The sequence below is a fragment of the Oncorhynchus clarkii genome, chromosome 12 (assembly GCF_045791955.1).
Source record: "Oncorhynchus clarkii lewisi isolate Uvic-CL-2024 chromosome 12, UVic_Ocla_1.0, whole genome shotgun sequence".
Lineage (NCBI taxonomy): Eukaryota > Metazoa > Chordata > Actinopteri > Salmoniformes > Salmonidae > Oncorhynchus > Oncorhynchus clarkii.
Genome location: NC_092158.1, coordinates 81671797 through 81693200, shown reverse-complemented (window position 1 = coordinate 81693200; position 21404 = coordinate 81671797). Strand labels below are relative to the sequence as shown.

The 21404-nt window shown below is 42.9% G+C and overlaps 2 protein-coding genes across 4 annotated transcripts; one reads left to right on the top strand and one right to left on the bottom strand.

Moving 5' to 3' along the window:
• The first annotated feature begins 5205 nt into the window (after positions 1–5205).
• LOC139421460 (uncharacterized) lies at positions 5206–11602 on the top strand. 3 transcript variants are annotated; one of them, XM_071172386.1, is made up of 5 exons: positions 5206–5287; positions 6655–6751; positions 7593–8189; positions 8419–8547; positions 8651–11602. In XM_071172386.1, exons 2-5 carry the CDS (start codon positions 6720–6722, stop codon positions 9639–9641), a joined length of 1749 nt encoding a protein of 582 aa, XP_071028487.1. In that variant the 5' UTR covers positions 5206–5287; positions 6655–6719; the 3' UTR covers positions 9642–11602. The 3 variants fall into 3 exon arrangements, with proteins under 3 accessions (XP_071028487.1, XP_071028489.1, XP_071028488.1); XM_071172388.1 differs by lacking the exon at positions 5206–5287 and adding an exon at positions 6090–6245; XM_071172387.1 differs by lacking the exon at positions 5206–5287 and having other exon boundaries at positions 6538–6751.
• A 1469-nt stretch (positions 11603–13071) lies between these two features.
• Positions 13072–21085, bottom strand: LOC139421459 (eukaryotic translation initiation factor 3 subunit D-like). Its single transcript, XM_071172384.1, has 16 exons — positions 20963–21085; positions 20165–20290; positions 20011–20056; positions 19727–19863; positions 19542–19627; positions 19357–19429; positions 19043–19158; positions 18237–18369; positions 17867–18014; positions 17540–17670; positions 17287–17372; positions 16968–17097; positions 16706–16848; positions 15064–15256; positions 14728–14824; positions 13072–13175 (listed from the first exon to the last, which is right to left on the bottom strand). Exons 2-16 carry the CDS (start codon positions 20285–20287, stop codon positions 13159–13161), a joined length of 1659 nt encoding a protein of 552 aa, XP_071028485.1. The 5' UTR covers positions 20288–20290; positions 20963–21085; the 3' UTR covers positions 13072–13158.
• Positions 21086–21404: the final 319 nt, after the last annotated feature.

Sequence of the window (21404 nt, the reverse complement as noted above, 5' to 3'; positions counted from 1 at the left end):
CTAAATTCCCAATCTGGCCCTCAAACCGTCACCTAATAATCCCCAGTTTACAATTGGCTCAGGAATCCCCCTCCTGTAACTATTCCCCAGGTCGTTGCTGCAAATGTGAACGTGTTCTCAGTCAACTTACCTGGTAAAATAACAAATAAATATAATTCTGTCCTTTATTTCATAGAAAGATTGTGATATCTTATTCTCTTCCTTCCCTTGTCACTCTGTCCCTCACACACCTGAGCTGCTTGTGAGCCATGGTGGCAAATCCCCTCCTCTCTCTCTCTTCTCCACTCTGTATGCTAGAAGTGCACTGTCTACCTCCTCACTTTATTGATATGAACTGATTTTAAAGCTGCACTATCCCTAACCTTGACTGAGGGACAGAGGCAGTGCCATTATGATTGAGGTGGGATAAATGCAAATGCAAATAAAATAAAATAATACATTTGCAGTTTGCAGGTATAATAATTCAAACATCCAACATGCATACAAATGAATCCACTAATGAGTTAATGGTTTAATGGTTATTATCGGATCAAACAGTGAACAAATTTCCCTTTGAGTTACACATAACACATGGAACAAGAAACACACTGGAACTATCCTTTGAGTTACACATAACACATGGATCAAGAAACACACTGGAACTATCCTTTGAGTTACACATAACACATGGAACAAGGAACACACTGGAACTATCCTTTGAGTTACACATAACACATGGAACAAGGAACACACTGGAACTATCCTTTGAGTTACACATAACACATGGGACAAGGAACACACTGGAACTATCCTTTGAGTTACACATAACACATGGAACAAGGAACACACTGGAACTATCCTTTGAGTTACACATAACACATGGAACAAGGAACACACTGGAACTATCCTTTGAGTTACACATAACACATGGAACAAGGAACACACTGGAACTATCCTTTGAGTTACACATAACACATGGCTCAGTTTCAGCTGCTGCGGAACGCTGACGTCCTTCCTCCAATATATGGTATGCCTGTACAAGCACCACCTGGACTGGACACAGCTAGACAAACATATATTTTTGAGAAGATCAAGGAGTTTTTCGAAGAAGAGTCTATGGAAATCACATGCCCTGCACCAAAGTCAAGGGCAGGACAGAAACAGGCTCTCCGAATATAGATTCCTTTGTTCATGCGAGGTTCGGACGGACCAGTCATCAGCACTTTCTGCAGTGCCTCTATTCAAATGACTTAAGTAAAAAAAACATTGAGTACTACTTAAGTATTTTTGTGCGGTATCTGTACTTTACTTTACTATTTATATTTTTGGCAACTTTTACTTTTACTTCACTACATTCCGAATGAAAATAATGTACTTTTTACTCCATACATTTTCCCTGACACTCAAAAGTACTCGTTACATTTTGACAGGAAAATTGTCCAATTCACACACTTATTAAGAGAAAATCCCTGGTCATCCCTACTGCATCTGATCTGGCAGACTCATTAAACACAAATGCTTTGTTTGTAAATAATGTCTGAGTGTTGGAGTGTACCCCTGGCTATTCGTCAATAAAAAATACAGTTGTGCTGTCTGGTTTGCTTAATATAAGGAATTTTAAATGATTTATACTTTTACTTTTGATACTTACATTTTAGTACATTTTAGCAACTCCATTTTTTTCTTTTTTTTACCAAATACTTTTAGACTTTTACTCAAGTAGTATTTTACCGGGTGACTTTTACTTTTAATTTAGTCATTTTCTATTAAAGGTATCTTTACTTTTACTCAAGTATGACAATTTAGTACTTTTTCCACTATTGGATGTGGCTGGGGGTTCTAGCATTTCTTTCACATGACCCATTAATTTAGACAAGTGTGTCTGGGTAAGTGTCATCTAATATTTATAACATATTTTTATCTGGACACTTTCTGTTTACCTGGAATTTTTCATTATTGTAGGCTACTACTTTTACCACTTTAAGTCTTAATCTTTACTACACTACTCACGGTTTAGCCCATGACCTCACATGCGCATCTTTAAAGAGATGGGTGGGGCTGGCTTAAGAGGGTGTGAACAATGCTAATGCTAAGTTGATCAACTTTCAAAGCAGAATTACTTTCCCATTGTTCCTCAAAAATGCAGTGTATGATATACCATTTTGTAGGTCTGAGTCTCTACTTCATCCAATGTAAAAAAAACACAATGAAACATTTTGCTACATAAGACCGATTTGAGCTGGTCAGTCACATTTACATTTGACATTTTAGTGATTTAGCTGACGCTCTGGCTTACAGTTAGTGCATTCACCTTAAGATAGCAAGGTGGGACATATGTATATCTGAAAAGGGGTAAGGAATAAAAAAATACATGGAAAAATAAAAGCCACCTTAAGACCTAGTACTGATTCCTGCATTTTCACTGATCCCGTAACCAAAATACAGGTATCAGGTCTGTGTGAATGGTTCTCTGCTTTTTGCAGGTAAATCCATTAACACTTCCATTCTTTAACACCTTCCTAATTTGAACTGCAAACAGCCCCCATGCACCATCCCCCACTCCCCACCCCTCCCAATTTGCCAGTTTCCCACTGATATGTATAAAAGGGTTATACCTGCAAATAAGTTGTAAATAAGGGGATGTTTGAAAGGGTAAGATTTAGGATTTGATGAAGATCCCCATTAGCCGATGTCAGTGGGGACAGTTAGTCTAGTGGGGTCCAACACATAACGAAAAAGATATTACAGACAAAATACTTTACAATTGACATACATTGAAAACATCAACATGTAGCCTGCATGTGTGTTACACATACATCAAATCAAATCAAATCAAATCAAATTTTATTTGTCACATACACATGGTTAGCAGATGTTAATGCGAGTGTAGCGAAATGCTTGTGCTTCTAGTTCCGACAATGCAGTAATAACAAGTAATCTAACTAACAATTCCAAAACTACTGTCTTGTACACAGTGTAAGGGGATAAAGAATATGTACATAAGGGTATATGAATGAGTGATGGTACAGAGCAGCATAGGCAAGATACAGTAGATGGTATCGGGTACAGTATGTACAAATGAGATGAGTATGTAAACAAAGTGGCATAGTATAGTATAAAGTGGCTAGTGATACATGTATTACATAAGGATACCGTCGATGATATAGAGTACAGTATATACGTATGCGTATGAGATGAATAATGTAGGGTAAGTAACATTTATATAAAGTAGCATTGTTTAAAGTGGCTAGTGATATATTTACATCATTTCCCATCAATTCCCATTATTAAAGTGGCTGGAGTTGAGTCAGTGTCAGTGTGTTGGCAGCAGCCACTCAGTGTTAGTGGTGGCTGTTTAACAGTCTGATGGCCTTGAGATAGAAGCTGTTTTTCAGTCTCTCGGTCCCAGCTTTGATGCACCTGTACTGACCTCGCCTTCTGGATGATAGCGGGGTGAACAGGCAGTGGCTCGGGTGGTTGATGTCCTTGATGATCTTTATGGCCTTCCTGTGACATCGGGTGGTGTAGGTGTCCTGGAGGGCAGGTAGTTTGCCCCCGGTGATGCGTTGTGCAGACCTCACTACCCTCTGGAGAGCCTTACGGTTGAGGGCGGTGCAGTTGCCATACCAGGCGGTGATACAGCCCGCCAGGATGCTCTCGATTGTGCATCTGTAGAAGTTTGTGAGTGCTTTTGGTGACAAGCCGAATTTCTTCAGCCTCCTGAGGTTGAAGAGGCGCTGCTGTGCCTTCTTCACCACGCTGTCTGTGTGAGTGGACCAATTCAGTTTGTCTGTGATGTGTATGCCGAGGAACTTAAAACTTGCTACCCTCTCCACTACTGTTCCATCGATGTGGATAGGGGGGTGTTCCCTCTGCTGTTTCCTGAAGTCCACAATCATCTCCTTAGTTTTGTTGACGTTGAGTGTGAGGTTGTTTTCCTGACACCACACTCCGAGGGCCCTCACTTCCTCCCTGTAGGCCGTCTCATCGTTGTTGGTAATCAAGCCTACCACTGTTGTGTCGTCCGCAAACTTGATGATTGAGTTGGAGGCGTGCGTGGCCACGCAGTCGTGGGTGAACAGGGAGTACAGGAGAGGGCTCAGAACGCAACCTTGTGGGGCCCCAGTGTTGAGGATCAGCGGGGAGGAGATGTTGTTGCCTACCCTCACCACCTGGGGGCGGCCCGTCAGGAAGTCCAGTACCCAGTTGCACAGGGCGGGGTCGAGACCCAGGGTCTCGAGCTTGATGACGAGCTTGGAGGGTACTATGGTGTTGAATGCCGAGCTGTAGTCGATGAACAGCATTCTCACATAGGTATTCCTCTTGTCCAGATGGGTTAGGGCAGTGTGCAGTGTGGTTGAGATTGCATCGTCTGTGGACCTATTTGGGCGGTAAGCAAATTGGAGTGGGTCTAGGGTGTCAGGTAGGGTGGAGGTGATATGGTCCTTGACTAGTCTCTCAAAGCACTTCATGATGACGGATGTGAGTGCTACGGGGCGGTAGTCATTTAGCTCAGTTACCTTAGCTTTCTTGGGAACAGGAACAATGGTGGCCCTCTTGAAGCATGTGGGAACAGCAGACTGGTATAGGGATTGATTGAATATGTCCGTAAACACACCGGCCAGCTGGTCTGCGCATGCTCTGAGGGCGCGGCTGGGGATGCCATCTGGGCCTACATGTCACATGTAGTCCGCCTGTGTGTTCATCTATAAGTTACACATACATGTCACATGTAGTCCGCCTGTGTGTTCATCTATAAGTTACACATACATGTCACATGTAGTCCGCATGTGTGTTCATCTATAAGTTACACATACATGTCAGTACATACACACAAAAGTAGACCACATGAGGAAGGGCGCTGTGTGAGGTGTTGCTTTAATTGTTTTTTGAAACCAGGTTTGCTGTTCACTTACTCTATATGATATATAAATATTGCCTTATATTTTTTACAGGTAACATACCACATCTGTCTGAAATGGGTATTACATGTATCAGCTACACTCTGAAGTCACTAGTATGTTACAGAATATCTAGTCTCAAAAATAAAACTTTAAAATGAACACACAAAAAATAGGCCACAATGTTGTTCCACGCAACAGATTTGTTTACTAAAGAATTTGCTCTGTGTTTTGGCGTTTCTTTCTCGCCTCGCAGTCTCAATCATTCAAAGGCATGGCGGTGACGTGGCCAAGCGTTCCTATTATAGCACAATGGGTCCAACTTGAGTTTGGTAAAGGGAAACGAAACTGAGAAGACAACATTCCCGATGTAGGGAGACTGAACAGCATTCAGCCCCTTTGTCAAGGTGAGTGAGATTTATAAATCCATATTTATTTAATTCATTGAAAGGGGCAATCAACAGTTGAAACAATAACAAAGCGTTTTAGCTAAAAACTGAGGGATGGGACTGGAGATTGTAACCACTTCACAGACAGACCTATGCATACAAGGACTGACCATCCATGATATCAACATTATAGTTTTAACCATGTATTGAGGGTATGTATATAGTGTTTGTTTCCAAACATTGGAGTAAAACAAACTTATGTTGTAGGTTATGGTGGGATACGAGAGTTGGACTAAGCTAATGAGGCAATACATTATATTCTTCAAGCGATAATGTGTACATAGAGCTATCGTTATTTTATACATTACAAAATGAATGTAACAACTGAAGATTGTCCCTTTTTAAATGTTGTACTTCGAAAAGTGTTAACACCTTTGCCTCAGTGCTTAATTTGAGCCGGATCCAGCATCTCAGATTTGACTTTGTCGTTCCGGTACCTATTTACCGTTCTAATAAAAGCGATGAGCGTTAAATCAAGTTGCCTCCTCGTTATTGCTCCCGCCCCCCAGAAAGATCATCAAGTAAAAGCGCGGTCATCCGGTGTAATCATCATATCTTGCCACAGTGATCCAAGACCTGCTTTCTTATTTGTACATTATGGGGAGGGTCGGAGGGTTATTAAGAGATCTTAACAGATCTTGACTAGTGAAAAGAGGTCTCTGCGTAAATCACGTCACGTAGCCTTCCTACTGAATTTGAAACGTAGGAAAGCCACCCCCCCCCCAAAAATAGATTTTTTAATTTGACCTTTATTTAACTAGGCAAGTCAGTTAACAATTTCTTATTTTCAATGACGGTCTAGGAACAGTGGGTTAACTGCCTGTTCAGGGGCAGAACGACAGATTTGTACCTTGTCAGCTCGGGGATTTGAACTTGCAACATTTCGGTTATTAGAAATTTCGCCCCAAAGAAAAAGGTAATCGAGTTTGATGCATATGCATCCATATGCGGATGTTCTGCAGTGACGTCTGAAACTGTTGTTGTACACTAATGTCTAGAATGAGGCTAAAATAAATCGTAATCAGCAAATGATTCCCCTGTTCATTTCACCACCATATATAGTAGGCTACTTGGCTGTTTACTCTGTCTGCTGCGCTGCTACGTTGTTTGTCACTTTCTTTCCTCAATGTGTACCCCGGATACGGTGGGATACCACTCCTCGCGCTCACAATGTTTTCCGGGACCTCCCGATTTACAAATGAAGTACTGTGTTTGCGCATGTAGCTATGCGATGTCTGTGAATCCTAATTCAAAAGGATTTCAGAACAGAAATGTAGACTTTTATTTTTCATGCCTGTGATTTTATTTTTATTTTTAATCCATAGTTCCATTGGACATGCACTGGGGACAAGGCAACACTGTTCAGTAACGATATCAGCCAAACCAGGAAATGTCCAAACACAGGGAAAACATTATGTCACGGTGAGACTATTAACCAGTTAAATGTAACTACATGTAATAAAAAAATGTCATCTACGTAATCCACAAAAGTAATGTATCATGAGAGGGCCGTAAACAATAACTAGTAATGCTGTATACTCAAAGAAAGGTTAAAATCTCACCTTTCTGGTAAAAAAAATAGTTATACATTGCTGAGGTGTAGTCACTTTTGAGGACACGCTCAAGTACACAGTACAAATATGAAGTACTTTATATGATGTATTTCCTATTCAACAAAACTGTATGAATAAGGTTTGAAATGACTTATGCTTTCTAAATATAGCATAATCAAATTATAAAATGACTAACTATAGATTTATAGCCATTCATCTAAAACTTATCTCTGAATGTGCTACCATGATGAAACCTGTGATGTAGGGTTGTAGGCGATGGACAGTAGGAAGAGTGAATGAAATGGTAGGAGGGACATCCCAGCTTCAAGTGGTTTCAGATTTCATATCCTACATCACACAGACTCAGAAAAAATACTACTGTGTCTGTGGGAACCAGGGCTTTCACTTAATCCATTTCGATCTACTGTGTACACAGATTGATTTATAAGCGAAAATGTCAGTTGGAACCGGTACCAGAACCACATAGGGGACATTACATTTAAGAGGTTTAATAACTGGGGCAGTAAGGAGAGTGCTGTTGGGCTACATTACAAAAACAACAGAGGGCAGTGTTGACAAAGAATCCAATGTAGTCATTCAATAAAGGTTGTTCAAAAGAAGGGTAAAGTTGGCACTCTGTAAATCTACAACTTCGTAATTTTATATAGTGATTATCCTGAATTCAATAGTATAGCCCTCATTTGTTACAGATCAGCGTTAACAAGGGAGCTCTTGGGCCAGTACATCTCAGACACCCTCAGCCACATTCACACAGTGAGGGAGTTCTGTGACAGACATTCCAAATGGGCCCTTCAGAGGGAGACAGAACTGGAAATGATGAGGGACATCAAGGAGAGGGCAGAGAGAATTGACCTTAAGTTCGACCATGTCCGTAACTCAGCGACCAAGGCCAAGGCGTTTGGGGAGTTCGTATGGAGCGGTCTGACCCAGGTGACTGCAGACAGTAGGCGTGAGGAGCTGGAAAAGGAGCTGGGAGCTGTACTAAAGGACACGCTGGGAGGCCTGGAGAAGCTGGATTACTTCCTGGATGCTGTGGAGTGTCTGGCGGTCACCTGTCTGTTGGTGTTTGAGGAGAACAGGTTCTTCTGTCTGCCTCAGGGGGCGAGCCCTGCCAGTGTTCAGGCTGTCATCATTGCTGCCAGAATGGCCTGCCCTCTCCTCATCTATTTTAAGAGGGATGCTAAGGCCTTCTTTATGCCCAGCCTCCTCACTGTAGAGGTGCTGGCCTGCCAACTGGATAGATACATACAAATCAGCCAGCAGGTCTGTAACAGGATGGAGAAGGGGTAAGTGGAGCTCCAATCACAATTGCTTTAACACTAACTCATGTAATCTTCTTCATTGCCATTTTACAAATACTTGATGTCCATTTTTCCTTCAAGATTACATGATTTCATTTTTGGCCTTCTCAGATGTCATTTGACAAGGTTATTGGGCTTTTGTGATATAATTCAAAAGCCACATAATAATCTAATGAATATAATGTAATGTTGAAATTAATATGCATCGCTACAGTAGCTACATCAGTCAAATGCTGTTTTGGAAAAAGAAGAATGACATCCCTGTGGTCAACCTTGGTGCTGATGTGCGGGAAGAGTCCATACAAAAGATGCTGGACCATTTGAATCAGCTGAGTGATATCAGGTAAGGTTAGTTTGGTTGTTCTCTTTAAACTTCTATTGATATTTTTGAGCAAGAACTATGTTTACTGGTATACAGTAAATAGATGTTGAATCCATCTCCTCAGGATGGACCAGAACCTCAGACTGACATTCCTGTTCCAAGGGGCTGCTCAGCGCTTCATTGGTCAGTTCAGCCAGCGCCGACCCAGGATGGAGCAGTTTCTGACCGATCTGGAGGAGAATGCTGTGCAGCTGGACAGGATGAAGCTGGGGGCTAAGATCTCCAGTGTGGCAGGCAGCTCAGTGGGGGTGGCTGGAGGAATCCTATCCATTGTGGGCTTAGCTCTGACCCCTGTCACTGCTGGGGTGTCACTGGCCCTCACAATTGCAGGGGCCAGCCTGGGGGTCACCAGTGGGGTCAACAGTATAACCACTGGTATCACAGAGATGAAGGTCAATAGCATCCATGAGAAGAAAGCCAGTGAAATATTCCAGAGTTTCATGGAGGATGTAGAGAGTCTTCAGGAGTGTCTGGAGTATGTGGCCAGGAATATGGAGCCCATCCTGGGGCAAAGCAGGGAGGATGTCGTGCTGGGAGCAGGGAACGTGATTTTCACAGCCGGGGCCATCAGCAAAGGCATCGACACCTTAATAGACTGTGCCTCAGCTCTGAGTGTGAAGACCTTTGCAAATGAAGATCTGATCGCAAGCGCTGGTAAGCTGGTGCTCCAGGAAGGCAAAGCAGCACGAAACCTACCCAAGCTAGCAGGGGACATCCCGGACATTGGACAGGTCGCCAAAGGCACCCCACTAGCCCTCTCCAGCTCGGCGCGGGCTGGTTTTATCACTCTCAACGCCCTCTTCATTGGCCTGGATGTCTTCTTCATCTGTAAAGACAGCGTCAGCCTGGCCAAAGGCAGCAAGAGTGAGAGATCCCAGCTCATCCGTGCCAGATCAGCATTGTGGCGCACAGAGTTGGACTCCTGGCAGAGGATCCATGACTCGCTGTGTAAAGGAATTTGGAAGTCCAGGAAGTGCCAGAGAATTCTGGAGCAGCCATTTTACCCTCTGGAGCATAATCTGAAAGAGAAAAAATCAATGTGTGTCACGCAGTAGGACAACATCAAATACTTACCAGTTTTAAGTTAGGGCCTCTCAAACATACTGTACAGTGGCACTTGTAATGTTCAACAGTTAAAAATAGATGACACAAAGCACTTTTTCCATTTTTATGAATCATTCTATAGACGTGTCTATAAAACAATTAAGGTAATTTGATGAAATGTATTCTGTTTACTTGTTCAGAGTAGTCTGTTTAATGTCATGCCCTGTTCACAATGATGTGTTCAGTCAATACTGAAAGTGAAATGTAATAATGTTTCTATGATTGTGATGCTGACTTGTACCTTCATACACAGAAGACTCACATTCCTCACTTCAGCAGTAGTTGAAGATGTCTTGCTAACAGGCAATGAAACACGTTAGTACAATTTATTTTGATGTTGACTTGTGTGGAAATGTTATGAAATGGAAAGGGACTGATCATGTCTGGCCTTTTTTGTGTTAATAATAATAATAGGCCTACTTGCTGGTATTCTGAAGGGGGAAACATATACAGTGCCTTGCGAAAGTATTCGGCCCCCTTGAACTTTGCGACCTTTTGCCACATTTCAGGCTTCAAACATAAAGATATAAAACTATTTTTTTGTGAAGAATCAACAACAAGTGGGACACAATCATGAAGTGGAACGACATTTATTGGATATTTCAAACTTTTTTAACAAATCAAAAACTGAAAAATTGGGCGTGCAAAATTATTAAGCCCCTTTACTTTCAGTGCAGCAAACTCTCTCCAGAAGTTCAGTGAGGATCTCTGAATGATCCAATGTTGACCTAAATGACTAATGATGATAAATACAATCCACCTGTGTGTAATCAAGTCTCCGTATAAATGCACCTGCACTGTGATAGTCTCAGAGGTCCGTTAAAAGCGCAGAGAGCATCATGAAGAACAAGGAACACACCAGGCAGGTCCGAGATACTGTTGTGAAGAAGTTTAAAGCCGGATTTGGATACAAAAAGATTTCCCAAGCTTTAAACATCCCAAGGAGCACTGTGCAAGCGAATGGAAGGAGTATCAGACCACTGCAAATCTACCAAGACCTGTCCGCCCCTCTAAACTTTCAGCTCATACAAGGAGAAGACTGATCAGAGATGCAGCCAAGAGGCCCATGATCACTCTGGATGAACTGCAGAGATCTACAGCTGAGGTGGGAGACTCTGTCCATAGGACAACAATCAGTCGTATATTGCACAAATCTGGCCTTTATGGAAGAGTGGCAAGAAGAAAGCCATTTCTTAAAGATATCCATAAAAAGTGTAGTTTAAAGTTTGCCACAAGCCACCTGGGAGACACACCAAACATGTGGAAGAAGGTGCTCTGGTCAGATGAAACCAAAATTGAACTTTTTGGCAACAATGCAAAACGTTATGTTTGGCGTAAAAGCAACACAGCTGAACACACCATCCCCACTGTCAAACATGGTGGTGGCAGCATCATGGTTTGGGCCTGCTTTTCTTCAGCAGGGACAGGGAAGATGGATGGAGCCAAATACAGGACCATTCTGGAAGAAAACCTGATGGAGTCTGCAAAAGACCTGAGACTGGGACGGAGATTTGTCTTCCAACAAGACAATGATCCAAAACATAAAGCAAAATCTACAATGGAATGGTTCAAAAATAAACATATCCAGGTGTTAGAATGGCCAAGTCAAAGTCCAGACCTGAATCCAATCGAGAATCTGTGGAAAGAACTGAAAACTGCTGTTCACAAATGCTCTCCATCCAACCTCACTGAGCTCGAGCTGTTTTGCAAGGAGGAATGGGAAAAAATGTCAGTCTCTCGATGTGCAAAACTGATAGAGACATACCCCAAGCGACTTACAGCTGTAATCGCATCAAAAGGTGGCGCTACAAAGTATTAACTTAAGGAGGCTGAATAATTTTGCACGCACAATTTTTCAGTTTTTGATTTGTTAAAAAAGTTTGAAATATCCAATAAATGTCGTTCCACTTCATGATTGTGTCCCACTTGTTGTTGATTCTTCACAAAAAAATACAGTTTTATATCTTTATGTTTGAAGCCTGAAATGTGGCAAAAGGTCACCGAATACTTTCGCAAGGCACTGTATATATATGATGGTCTTTGGTACTGCATTCTCCTCATGACAATTTAATACCAGACATCAATGATCCTGGCCTCCTCCAGGATCACTGTGGACAATGTCCCTCCGGACCCCCAGAGAAGCCCCTGGAGCGGAAACCCCCCCAACTAGGCATCTGCCACTGTCATCTGCCTCTCGGCATCCTTGCCCTGCCTCCTCACCGCCTCCTTGGTTCTCACCCACACCACGTCAAACACCCCTTCTGCCTAGGATGCCATGTCCCACAGCACTCTTCACCGCCTCTCTCCGATAAGGAGTATTCGCAACCCTGAGACCTCAAAGAGAGGAACTGCTTGGCCTAAATGAACAAACAGAATAGCATAGTTATATTTCATTGCATATATCTTTAAACAACCTTTTCTCACAGTATGTATTATAGATGTCAATGAAAATCACTCATGAGATCACTACAAATATTGAATTGAGAGACTGTCAGGACAGTTTATCTGACTGCAGTGTTTTCACTTCCTGTTTCTAGTTTTGCCAGGATAGATAAAAAAAAACTGACCTGGTTGAAAATCTGAGCTTCCATTTCCATCATGACCTCATCTGAATCCATCGTTTATCATATTTGTATGATATGGCAACACACAACCAGTGCCGCCAAATATAATCCACTTTCATCAGAACAATGTATACAACAGCCGTTTTCCCCGGTCCTCTCCCTCCCATCTTGGGACATCTTGTCTGAATGGCTTACGGTCTATAGCCATAAGTCTGGCTGTGACACAGTCCCAAACGATACTGTATGGGAACAGCTTCTTTGTGCTTGAGGGAGACTCAGCTTCTGGACACTGGCTCAGTGCCAGATGAGTTGGGAGAGGTAGTTTCTGGACAGGGCCCTGGCGATAACGAAACACTCACTTATCAGTCACACATCTCTGGCAAACAAGATTGAATGTAAGAGCTCACCCTTAGTAAAGAATGAAGTTCATATGGCATTATGTTTGAAGATCTCAAACAGCTACATAGTAATTATTTGGCAAATAAAAGCATTGACTGGAAAAACACCTTCACAGTAGCTCAGCTTTGACCAGGTGTTTGAGGAGTAGACAGGTGACATGCCTCGGAAGTCATCTGGGACACAGGTCAGCATACAGATTGATGTAGCTCTGCCCTCACCAACTACCCAGTAACCATTCACTCAACCTGTATACAGAAACATCAAGTATCTAAATATACCAGAAACCTCAATTGCTATTAACAATATATACACTTCACAGAAGAGCTGAATAGGAATCCTTGACTCATTTTGATGACTTATGCCTGCTTAGTGATTATTTTTCAGTGGGAGAAAATACAAAATAAATGGAAACAAGAGCCAGTTTCTCAGATCTTTATTTGAATGTAACGAGGAGTATTTTTCTGTGTGATGCAGGCCACCTGGTCACTAGTGCAATTGCCACACCTTAGGGTTCTTGTTCATCTAGAAAAAGAGGACAGGAAGTAGAGAGAAATAAGGGGGAGAGAAAACATAATTCAGAATATGCTAAACGTATTGTAAAAAAAAGTCAACTTAAATCACATTACTTACAAACCATTAGACAGAACACAATCAAATAAATAATAAGACCACACATTGTAATATATACAGTGCTTTTGGAAAGTATTCAGACCCCTTCACTTTTTCCACATTTTGTTACAGCCTTATTCTGAAATGGATTACATTGTACCCCCCTCAATCTATACCCAATACTCCATTATGACACAGCAAAAACAGGTTGACATTTTTGCAATTATTATTATTATTTAAATGGAAAAAAAACTGATATCACATTTACTTAAGTATTCAGAACCTTTACTCAGTACTTTGTTGAAGCACCTTAGGCAGCAATTACATTGTTGAGTTTTCTTGGGTATGACGCTACAAGCTTGGCCACCTGTATTTGGGGAGTTTCTCACATTTTTCTCTGCAGAGCCTCTCAAGCCCTGTCAGGTTGGCCGGGGAGCGTCGCTGCACACCTATTTTCAGGTCTCTCTAGACGTTCGATCGGCTTCAAGTCTGAGCCACTCAACAACATTCAGAGACTTGTCCCGAAGCCACTCCTGCGTTGTCTTGGCTGTGTTCTTAGGGTCGCTGTCCTGTTGGAAGGTGACCATTCGCCCCAGTCTGAGGTCCTGAGCAGGTTATCATCAAGGATCTGTGTACTTTGCTTTGTTCATCTTTCCCTCGATCTTGACTAGTCTTCCAGTCCCTAATTCTGAGGAGTGCCTTCCTTCTGGCCATAAAGGCCTGATTGTTGGAGTGCTGCGAAGTTGGTTGTCCTTCTGGAAGGTTCTCCCAACTCCACAGAAGAACTCTGGAGCTCTGTCAGTGACCATCGTGTTCTTGGTCACCTCCCTGACCAAGGCCCGTGTCCCCAGTTTGGCCGGGTGGCCAGCTCTAGGAAGAGTCTTGGTGGTTTCAAACTTCTTCCATTTAAAAATGGAGTCCACTGTGTTCTTGTGGAACTTCAATGCTGCAGACATTTTTTGGTACCCTTCCCCAGATCGGTGCCTTGAGACAATTCTGTCTCGGAGCTCTACGGACAATTCCTTCGACCTCATGGCTTGGTTTTTGCTTTGACATGCACTGTCAGCTGTGAGACCTTATATAGACAGGTGTGTGCCTTTCCAAATCATGTCCAATCAATTGAATTTACCACAGATGGACTCCAATCAAGTTGTAGAAACAGCTCAAGGATGATCAATGGAAACAGAATGCGTCCGAGCTCAATTTCAAGTCTCATACCAAAGGCTCTGAATAGTTGTGTAAAAAATTTATGTTTTATTTTTAATTTGCAAATAATTCTAAAACCCGTTTTCAAATTCTCATTATGGGGTAGTGTGTGTACATTGATGGAAAAAAATCAATTTAATTAATTTTAGAAAAAGGCTGTAACGTAGCAAAATGTGGAAAAAGTGGTCTGAATACTTTCCGAATGCCCTGTAAACATTGTACAGGTACCGCATAGTGCAATGGTGGCAGTCCTTCTCACCTTCCTCCTCCTCGTCCTCTTCATCATCATCATCATCTTCCTCATCTTCATCCGAGCTGAAGGTCCCGTCAGGCAAGCTATACACGCGAATCACTTGCTGTTGGCAAAAGCACACAAACACAATGATAATATTGACTCTCTGTAAGGAACACTAACATTTCTAGGGCTCTGTGTGCAGACACTGTCAGACAATGGGGGAAATCAACTACTACAAGTTGCAGAGACAAGTACTAGTCTTTCAAGTCATTGGCAGCGCTCTACAGAAACAGTCAAGGGCATGCTCTGCTCCATGGTCAGCGGTCACAGAGTCTCAATGGTCCGCAGTCCCGGGCTCACCTTGTTGGGGTCCTTGAGGATAAGGTACTTGCCCTCCTCCAGCTTGCGACAGATGTCGATGACGCAGCGTAGGATGCCCCAGGCATTCTCCATGCTCAAGTTGATCTGGCTGGCAAACTCAGTGGGCTGGAACTGCTGGGTGCCCAGGACCACGTGGCGCGCAGAGTCCTTCGCGTGATAACGAGACACGTACCTGGAGACGGGAGGGCAGGGGATTTAACTGATGGAGGTCAGTCGAATTGTTTTATAACAGAATATGTACCAAGCTATTCAGCTCATAACCAAGTGAATTTATGGACAATTTGAAGGGGAAAAGTTGTTGCTATGAACAGTATATAGTAGAGGTCGACCGATTAATCGGAATGGCCAAGTAATTAGGGCCGATTTCAATTTTTCATAACAATCGGAAATCTGTATTTTTGGGCGCCAATTTTTTTATACCTTTATTTAAATAGGCAAGTCAGATAAGAACACATTCTTATGTTCAATGACGGCCTAGGAACGGTGGGTTAACTGCCTGTTCAGGGGCAGAATGACAGATTTTCACCTTGTCGGCTCGGGGGATCCAATCTAGTCCAACGCAATAACCACCTGCCTATCTCTCGTTGCACTCCACAAGGAGACTGCCTGTTACACGAATGCAGTAACCCAAGGTAAGTTGCTAGCTAGCATTAAACTTATCTTATAAAAAACAATCAATCATAATCACTAGTTAACTACACATGGTTGATGATATTACTAGATATTATCTAGCGTGTCCTGCGTTGCATATAATCTGACTGAGCATACAAGTATCTAAGTATCTAACTGAGCAGTGGTAGGCAGAAGCAGGCGCGTAAACATTCATTCAAACAGCACTTTCGTGCATTTTGCTAGCAGCTCGTCGTTGTGCGTCAAGCATTGCGTTGTTTATGACTTCAAGCCTATCAACTCCCAAGATGAGGCTGGTGTAACCGAAGTGAAATGGCTAGCTAGTTAGCGCGCGCTAATAGCGTTTCAAACATCACTCGCTCTGAGCCTTCTAGTAGTTGTTCCCCTTGCTCTGCATGGGTAACGCTGCTTCGATGGTGGCTGTTGTCATTGTGTTGCTGGTTCAAGGCCAGGGAGGAGCGAGGAGAGGGACGGAAGCTATACTGTTACACTGGCAATACTAAAGTGCCTATAAGAACATCCAATAGTCAAAGGTTAATGAAATACAAATGGTAGAGAGAAATAGTCCTATAATAACTACAACTTCTTACCTGGGAATTGAAGACCCATGTTAAAAGGAACCACCAGCTTTCATATGTTCTCATGTTCTGAGCAAGGAACTTAAACGTTAGCTTTCTTACATGGCACATATTGCACTTTTACTTTCTTCTCCAACACTTTGTTTTTGCATTATTTAAACCAAATTGAGCATGTTTCATTATTTACTTGAGGCTAAATTGATTTTATTTATGTATTATATTAAGTTAAAATAAGTGTTCATTCAGTATTGTTGTAATTGTCATTATTACAAATAAATATATATTTTTTTCTTTCTATTTTTATTTATAAATTGGCCGATTAATCGCTATCGGCTTTTTTGTTTCTCCAATAAATCGGTATCGGCGGTGAAAAATTATAAATCGGTCGACCTCTAGTATATAGTTGCACTGACCCTAGCTTGAGGTACTCTGAGCCAGCCAGCATGGCACAGCAGGTCCAGCGGGCCAGTTTGTAGCTGTTGTTCTTTAGCTCAGTGGCCAGAACAGCTCCTCTCTGAGAGTCCAGCTTCTGACGCCAGTCCACTCCATTACAGTGCTTAAGACAAGAACAAAACATTCAACATTAGAGGGGAAGTTAACACTGCATTTCATCCCCAGAGACAGCATCAAATATCTAGTACTGTCTTTTCTGTCATCACTCGTTCCTCCTCTTACCCGGGAGTCCCACTCGTTGAGGGTCTTGACGTTGATGAAGGACACCTCTCCGTTGGCCCCGGTCATCACTCCATCGTGCTCACAGCGTACAATCAGGTCAATGTCCTCCCCCAGCTTCCAGCGGCGGTACCTGAGACAGAAACAGGTGAGTTTACATGGCTACACCCCTCAACACTAACCAAGAGTCCAGCAGGACACATCACATGGATCAATCACATGGATCCCTTACTTACAGATGTGAATTAACAAGCTGTGATTAGATGGTCTGAATGATTAGATGGTCTGCAGTAGTAAGAGAGCAGCACGGGTCAGTACCCACCTGTAGGCAACAGAGGCCACCTCACTCTTGTCTATGTCCTCCTCTACAAATGGGTTGGGGTTAGGGAACTTGTGCCTCTCCCCACCCTGAGGGGAAACAAAGACATGGCATCCTATTAGAACTGAAAGAATTAACATCAAATTCAAATGTATTCTTTACAAATGCAGAAATGCTTGGACTTTTTCCACATCACACTCACATTGAAGGAATGTTACTAGACATGTCCATTGGTGTATAATTGTAGTGGTCTTACCATGCGCAGACACTGCTGGCTGAAGTTATGGTTGATGTATGTAGCCTCCATGGCCAGGTTACGGGGCGAGTTGAAGGAGTTGCCCTCATCCTGTGGTGGCTCGTTGGCAGTCTCACTCACCGTCAACAGATCTGACATGTACAGTTACAGATGGTTAGATGAGCCGAATGCACAAAAACCGAACACCCTAAACATTGGCATTATGACAAGAAGACTTAAATATTAGAGAGTTTGATATAAGGTATAACTACTGTCTAGTAAACAAGACTTCCTTGACCAGTCATAGATGGACCAACAGCTGAATAGATTAACTTGAGAAAGCCTCACCAAAGTCAGAGTTGTCTCTCTTGTCAAAGAAGAGCTTGTTGCCCACTCTCTGCACAATGATGTCCCAGGAGTTGACTGAGCGCGTGCAGCACATCAGGGTGGCCAGGATGGCATCGGTGGCAAACACATTTCCCTGGGTCTTAGCCAACTGCAGAGAGGAGGGTAAAGGAAAGGATTTACATCAGAGCAGAGAACAATCTCTACTGGGCAGTGGACATTGTAATAATCATGTTTTTGTTTCTGAAATGTGTGAAACCATTAGCTCTGGACAAGAATGTGCAGACAAAACAACAGGACTGAATCAATAATATGTTGCTCTGGCTTACTGTACCTGGCACAGTGCTGTAAGTGTGGAATTGAGAGGGTGTACCTTGCGGATGACAGGGTCGTCGGTGGTGGTGACTGTGTGAAAGATCCTCTTGATGCTCTTGAGAGGCTTCTCGTTGCGAGTGGTGACGCGGTCGAAGGCCTTGTCGTAGTACTCCAACGCACCACAGCACTCACTGAGGGAGAAAGGAAATCAACTGACTTTACGTGGATATGATATTGTCTTCCAGTAGAAACAAAGGGAAAAAACAGACTAGACTCATTGCAGGTGAAAAGCAACCTGAACATCATGTTATTCAGACTGTGGGTTTTGTTCTGAACTGTGAGACAGACTGTAAAAAATATGGACAAAGCCATCGATGACATCACCCCATTGTTTCCTATGAGAATGCTCAGTGGCGCATTTCATAATAAGGAAGTGTCATTTTAGCATGTCACCATCCTTTTACACAGGAGTTGTTGGAAACCTACTCTATGAAGTAACGTTGAAAGCCAGCTCAGTGCTACTCCCTCTCATGGAGTATCTCAAGCTGAAGGCCGATAGAGGACTGCAGGCTGCCATTAGCAACTAGATTATTCTTATAACTTTGTCTGTGATTTTAAAGTAATCGGTTCAAGGACATACATCTGGTGAATTAGAAGCCATTATTAGTACCATAATTGTGTTTGAATATTTTGTTTATATACATCTACGAATACTGACCACAAAGAGCACCATTTCCCCTTTCACTATAATGGGGGGATACTGTTATGTGGAAACAATGCCTGCAGTACCACGGTCGTCCATCAACTTGAACTCTGTCGTTCTCCAAGGATTGAGCACAGGTGCAGTGTTGATTAGTCACTCACATGTCAGTGGGGTCTTCCACCTCCATGTATCTCATCTTCATCAGCCTGGGGAAGTCCATCTCCTCCTTCACCTCCCAGTCACTCCGGACCTCTACCGACGAGTCTCTGGGTTTCAACTGGGCATTGAAATGAAAGGTATGAGGGGGGAAAGGGAAAGGGGAGGGAGGAGAGACAGGCACGGATGGTAGCGTTAGCAGGTGTTTGGGAAGACTGTTGCCAGAAACTTCATACGACTACATCAGATGTTATCTGAGGAGTATCACAATACGGTTCAGATGTCCGGAGGTGCACTGATGTTGTTGATCTTCCCATACCTGGGATTTCTGGTCCCACTTCTGACGGACGCCAAACTGCTTCTGGAACTTTTTCTGTAGGCGCATGCGATCCCTAGACAGAGCCACGTGAGATTAGACAGAGTTATAGAGAGAACCAGAGAACAACATGTGTTTTAGAAAGCCACATTAGCAGTGGATTGGCTAAACAACTGCAGGCAGCTCACCGCTCCTTCTGCTTGGCACTCTTTGGGAGGGTCTGCATATTGAACTGGGTCAGGTTCCTGCGGTCCTTGTCCCTGCGCAGATTCCTCTGTAAAAACAGAACAAAACATCCTGTTATAGGAAAGGTGACACAGAAAAGCCTTTTTGGGGTACTGTGTGTGTGTGGTTGAGCAGGTTAGTCTTGTACCTGTGCAAACCTCATGCGGTTCCTCTGGTAGGCAGTCTTCTGCGTCTTGGCAGTGTCCACCAGCTGGAAGCTCGTCTCATCCTCCTCATGGAAGTAGGCATACTGACTACCACCCCCAAACTGAGATGAATACTTGTCTGTCAAAACATACAACCAAATGTCAAATGATGGCATCCCATGGTCTGAAATACCTCAAAATCAATATTGAATAGGCAATATATTCTGGATTATGTTTACACCATATCATGTTATTATCGTGAATCCTACAATACAATTTAACCCACTTGTGTATCTCTTGTCCTGGTAGGTTGCTCCTGTCCAATCAGCCACCTGCACAGATGGACAGAAAAGTAAATCAGTCAGCCTAATTTCCTCCTCTTGAAGCAGGGCAAACTGCTGTTTATAATTAAAGGTGAGAGGCAGCAGAGGAAGACCAACCTTTCCCAGACGGTCTCCTTTGCTAAAGGGCTGGTAGGGCATGTCCTTAAACTTCTCAGGGACAGCACAGGGACCCCACCCAGAGGGATTGTCCTGGATCTCAGGGGCATGGAACTTCGCCATGGTCTGAGGTTTGGGCAGATGTTGTAAGCATTTCAAACGAAACGCAGATTTGAACAATATCTAGTTACCTTATACTATGTATATTAGATTGAAATTTGGTGTACATATGCAGGGTCTCAGACAATGTCAATGAACAGCACTGTTTTCACTCAGCAATGCACTAACATTAGATAGGCATTTCAGTTTGCGCAGTGGCCTAGTCATCACGGACCCAGGACACATAACCATTGGATTGCTAAGAAACTGCCATCGATAGACTATTTGCATATTGCATAAGTAATAATCATGCAGAGAATTCAATGTACAAGTTATAGCTAACGTCGTTATCTACAATACCCTAGCCTAAGCTTGCTAACGTTAGCCAGCTAGCATTATATTAGCAGGCGACCTAGTTAACTAACTTAGCTAACCAAAAATGTCACAACACCCAAATCTAGTAAGGGGTCATTAATCGGGGACATCAACAAGTGAGCGAAACTACGTTCTGTTTCCATAGGGACACTATGGCAAGCTAAACAGCATGCTTGCTAGCTCGTTAGCCAGGTGGCAGATAGCAATCTGCTAACGGCGGTGGCAGTAGCATCCACTCGAGTACATCTCACACTATGTTTACCCTAAACGTCATTGTAAACATGACATGTTCATACATCTTTATATGTCTTATTCGAATCTCACCTTTAAGATTGCGACGACCAAACGGCAGCTTTTATTCGGCAAATCAGCCGAGTTACAACTTTCTTCTAAAAGCGCCGTAGAAAAAGGAAGTGGAAAAGTACCGTAAAGAGTTGTTTTCCGGCAGACTATAAGCTTTGTTGCATATTGCTGCCCTTCACAGGTCGGAGTGTGAATTGCACATTTTGTTCACAAAAAGCGAAATTGGGGAAAAAAATGAATTGCACCACCATCTACCCCTAGATATACACCACTATCCCCAACAAACCCACCACCCTTCACATTACTTTGGCCCTAACATCCTACACCAGGCCGTCACACTGGGAGGCTGGAACCCCTTCTCTCAAATACCCCTGTAGTTCTTCTGCACTAAAATCTCAACACCCAAAACGTGCTTCTACCACCAAATCAGTCTTCTGGGATTTCCTTTCCACCTGTGCAGTAA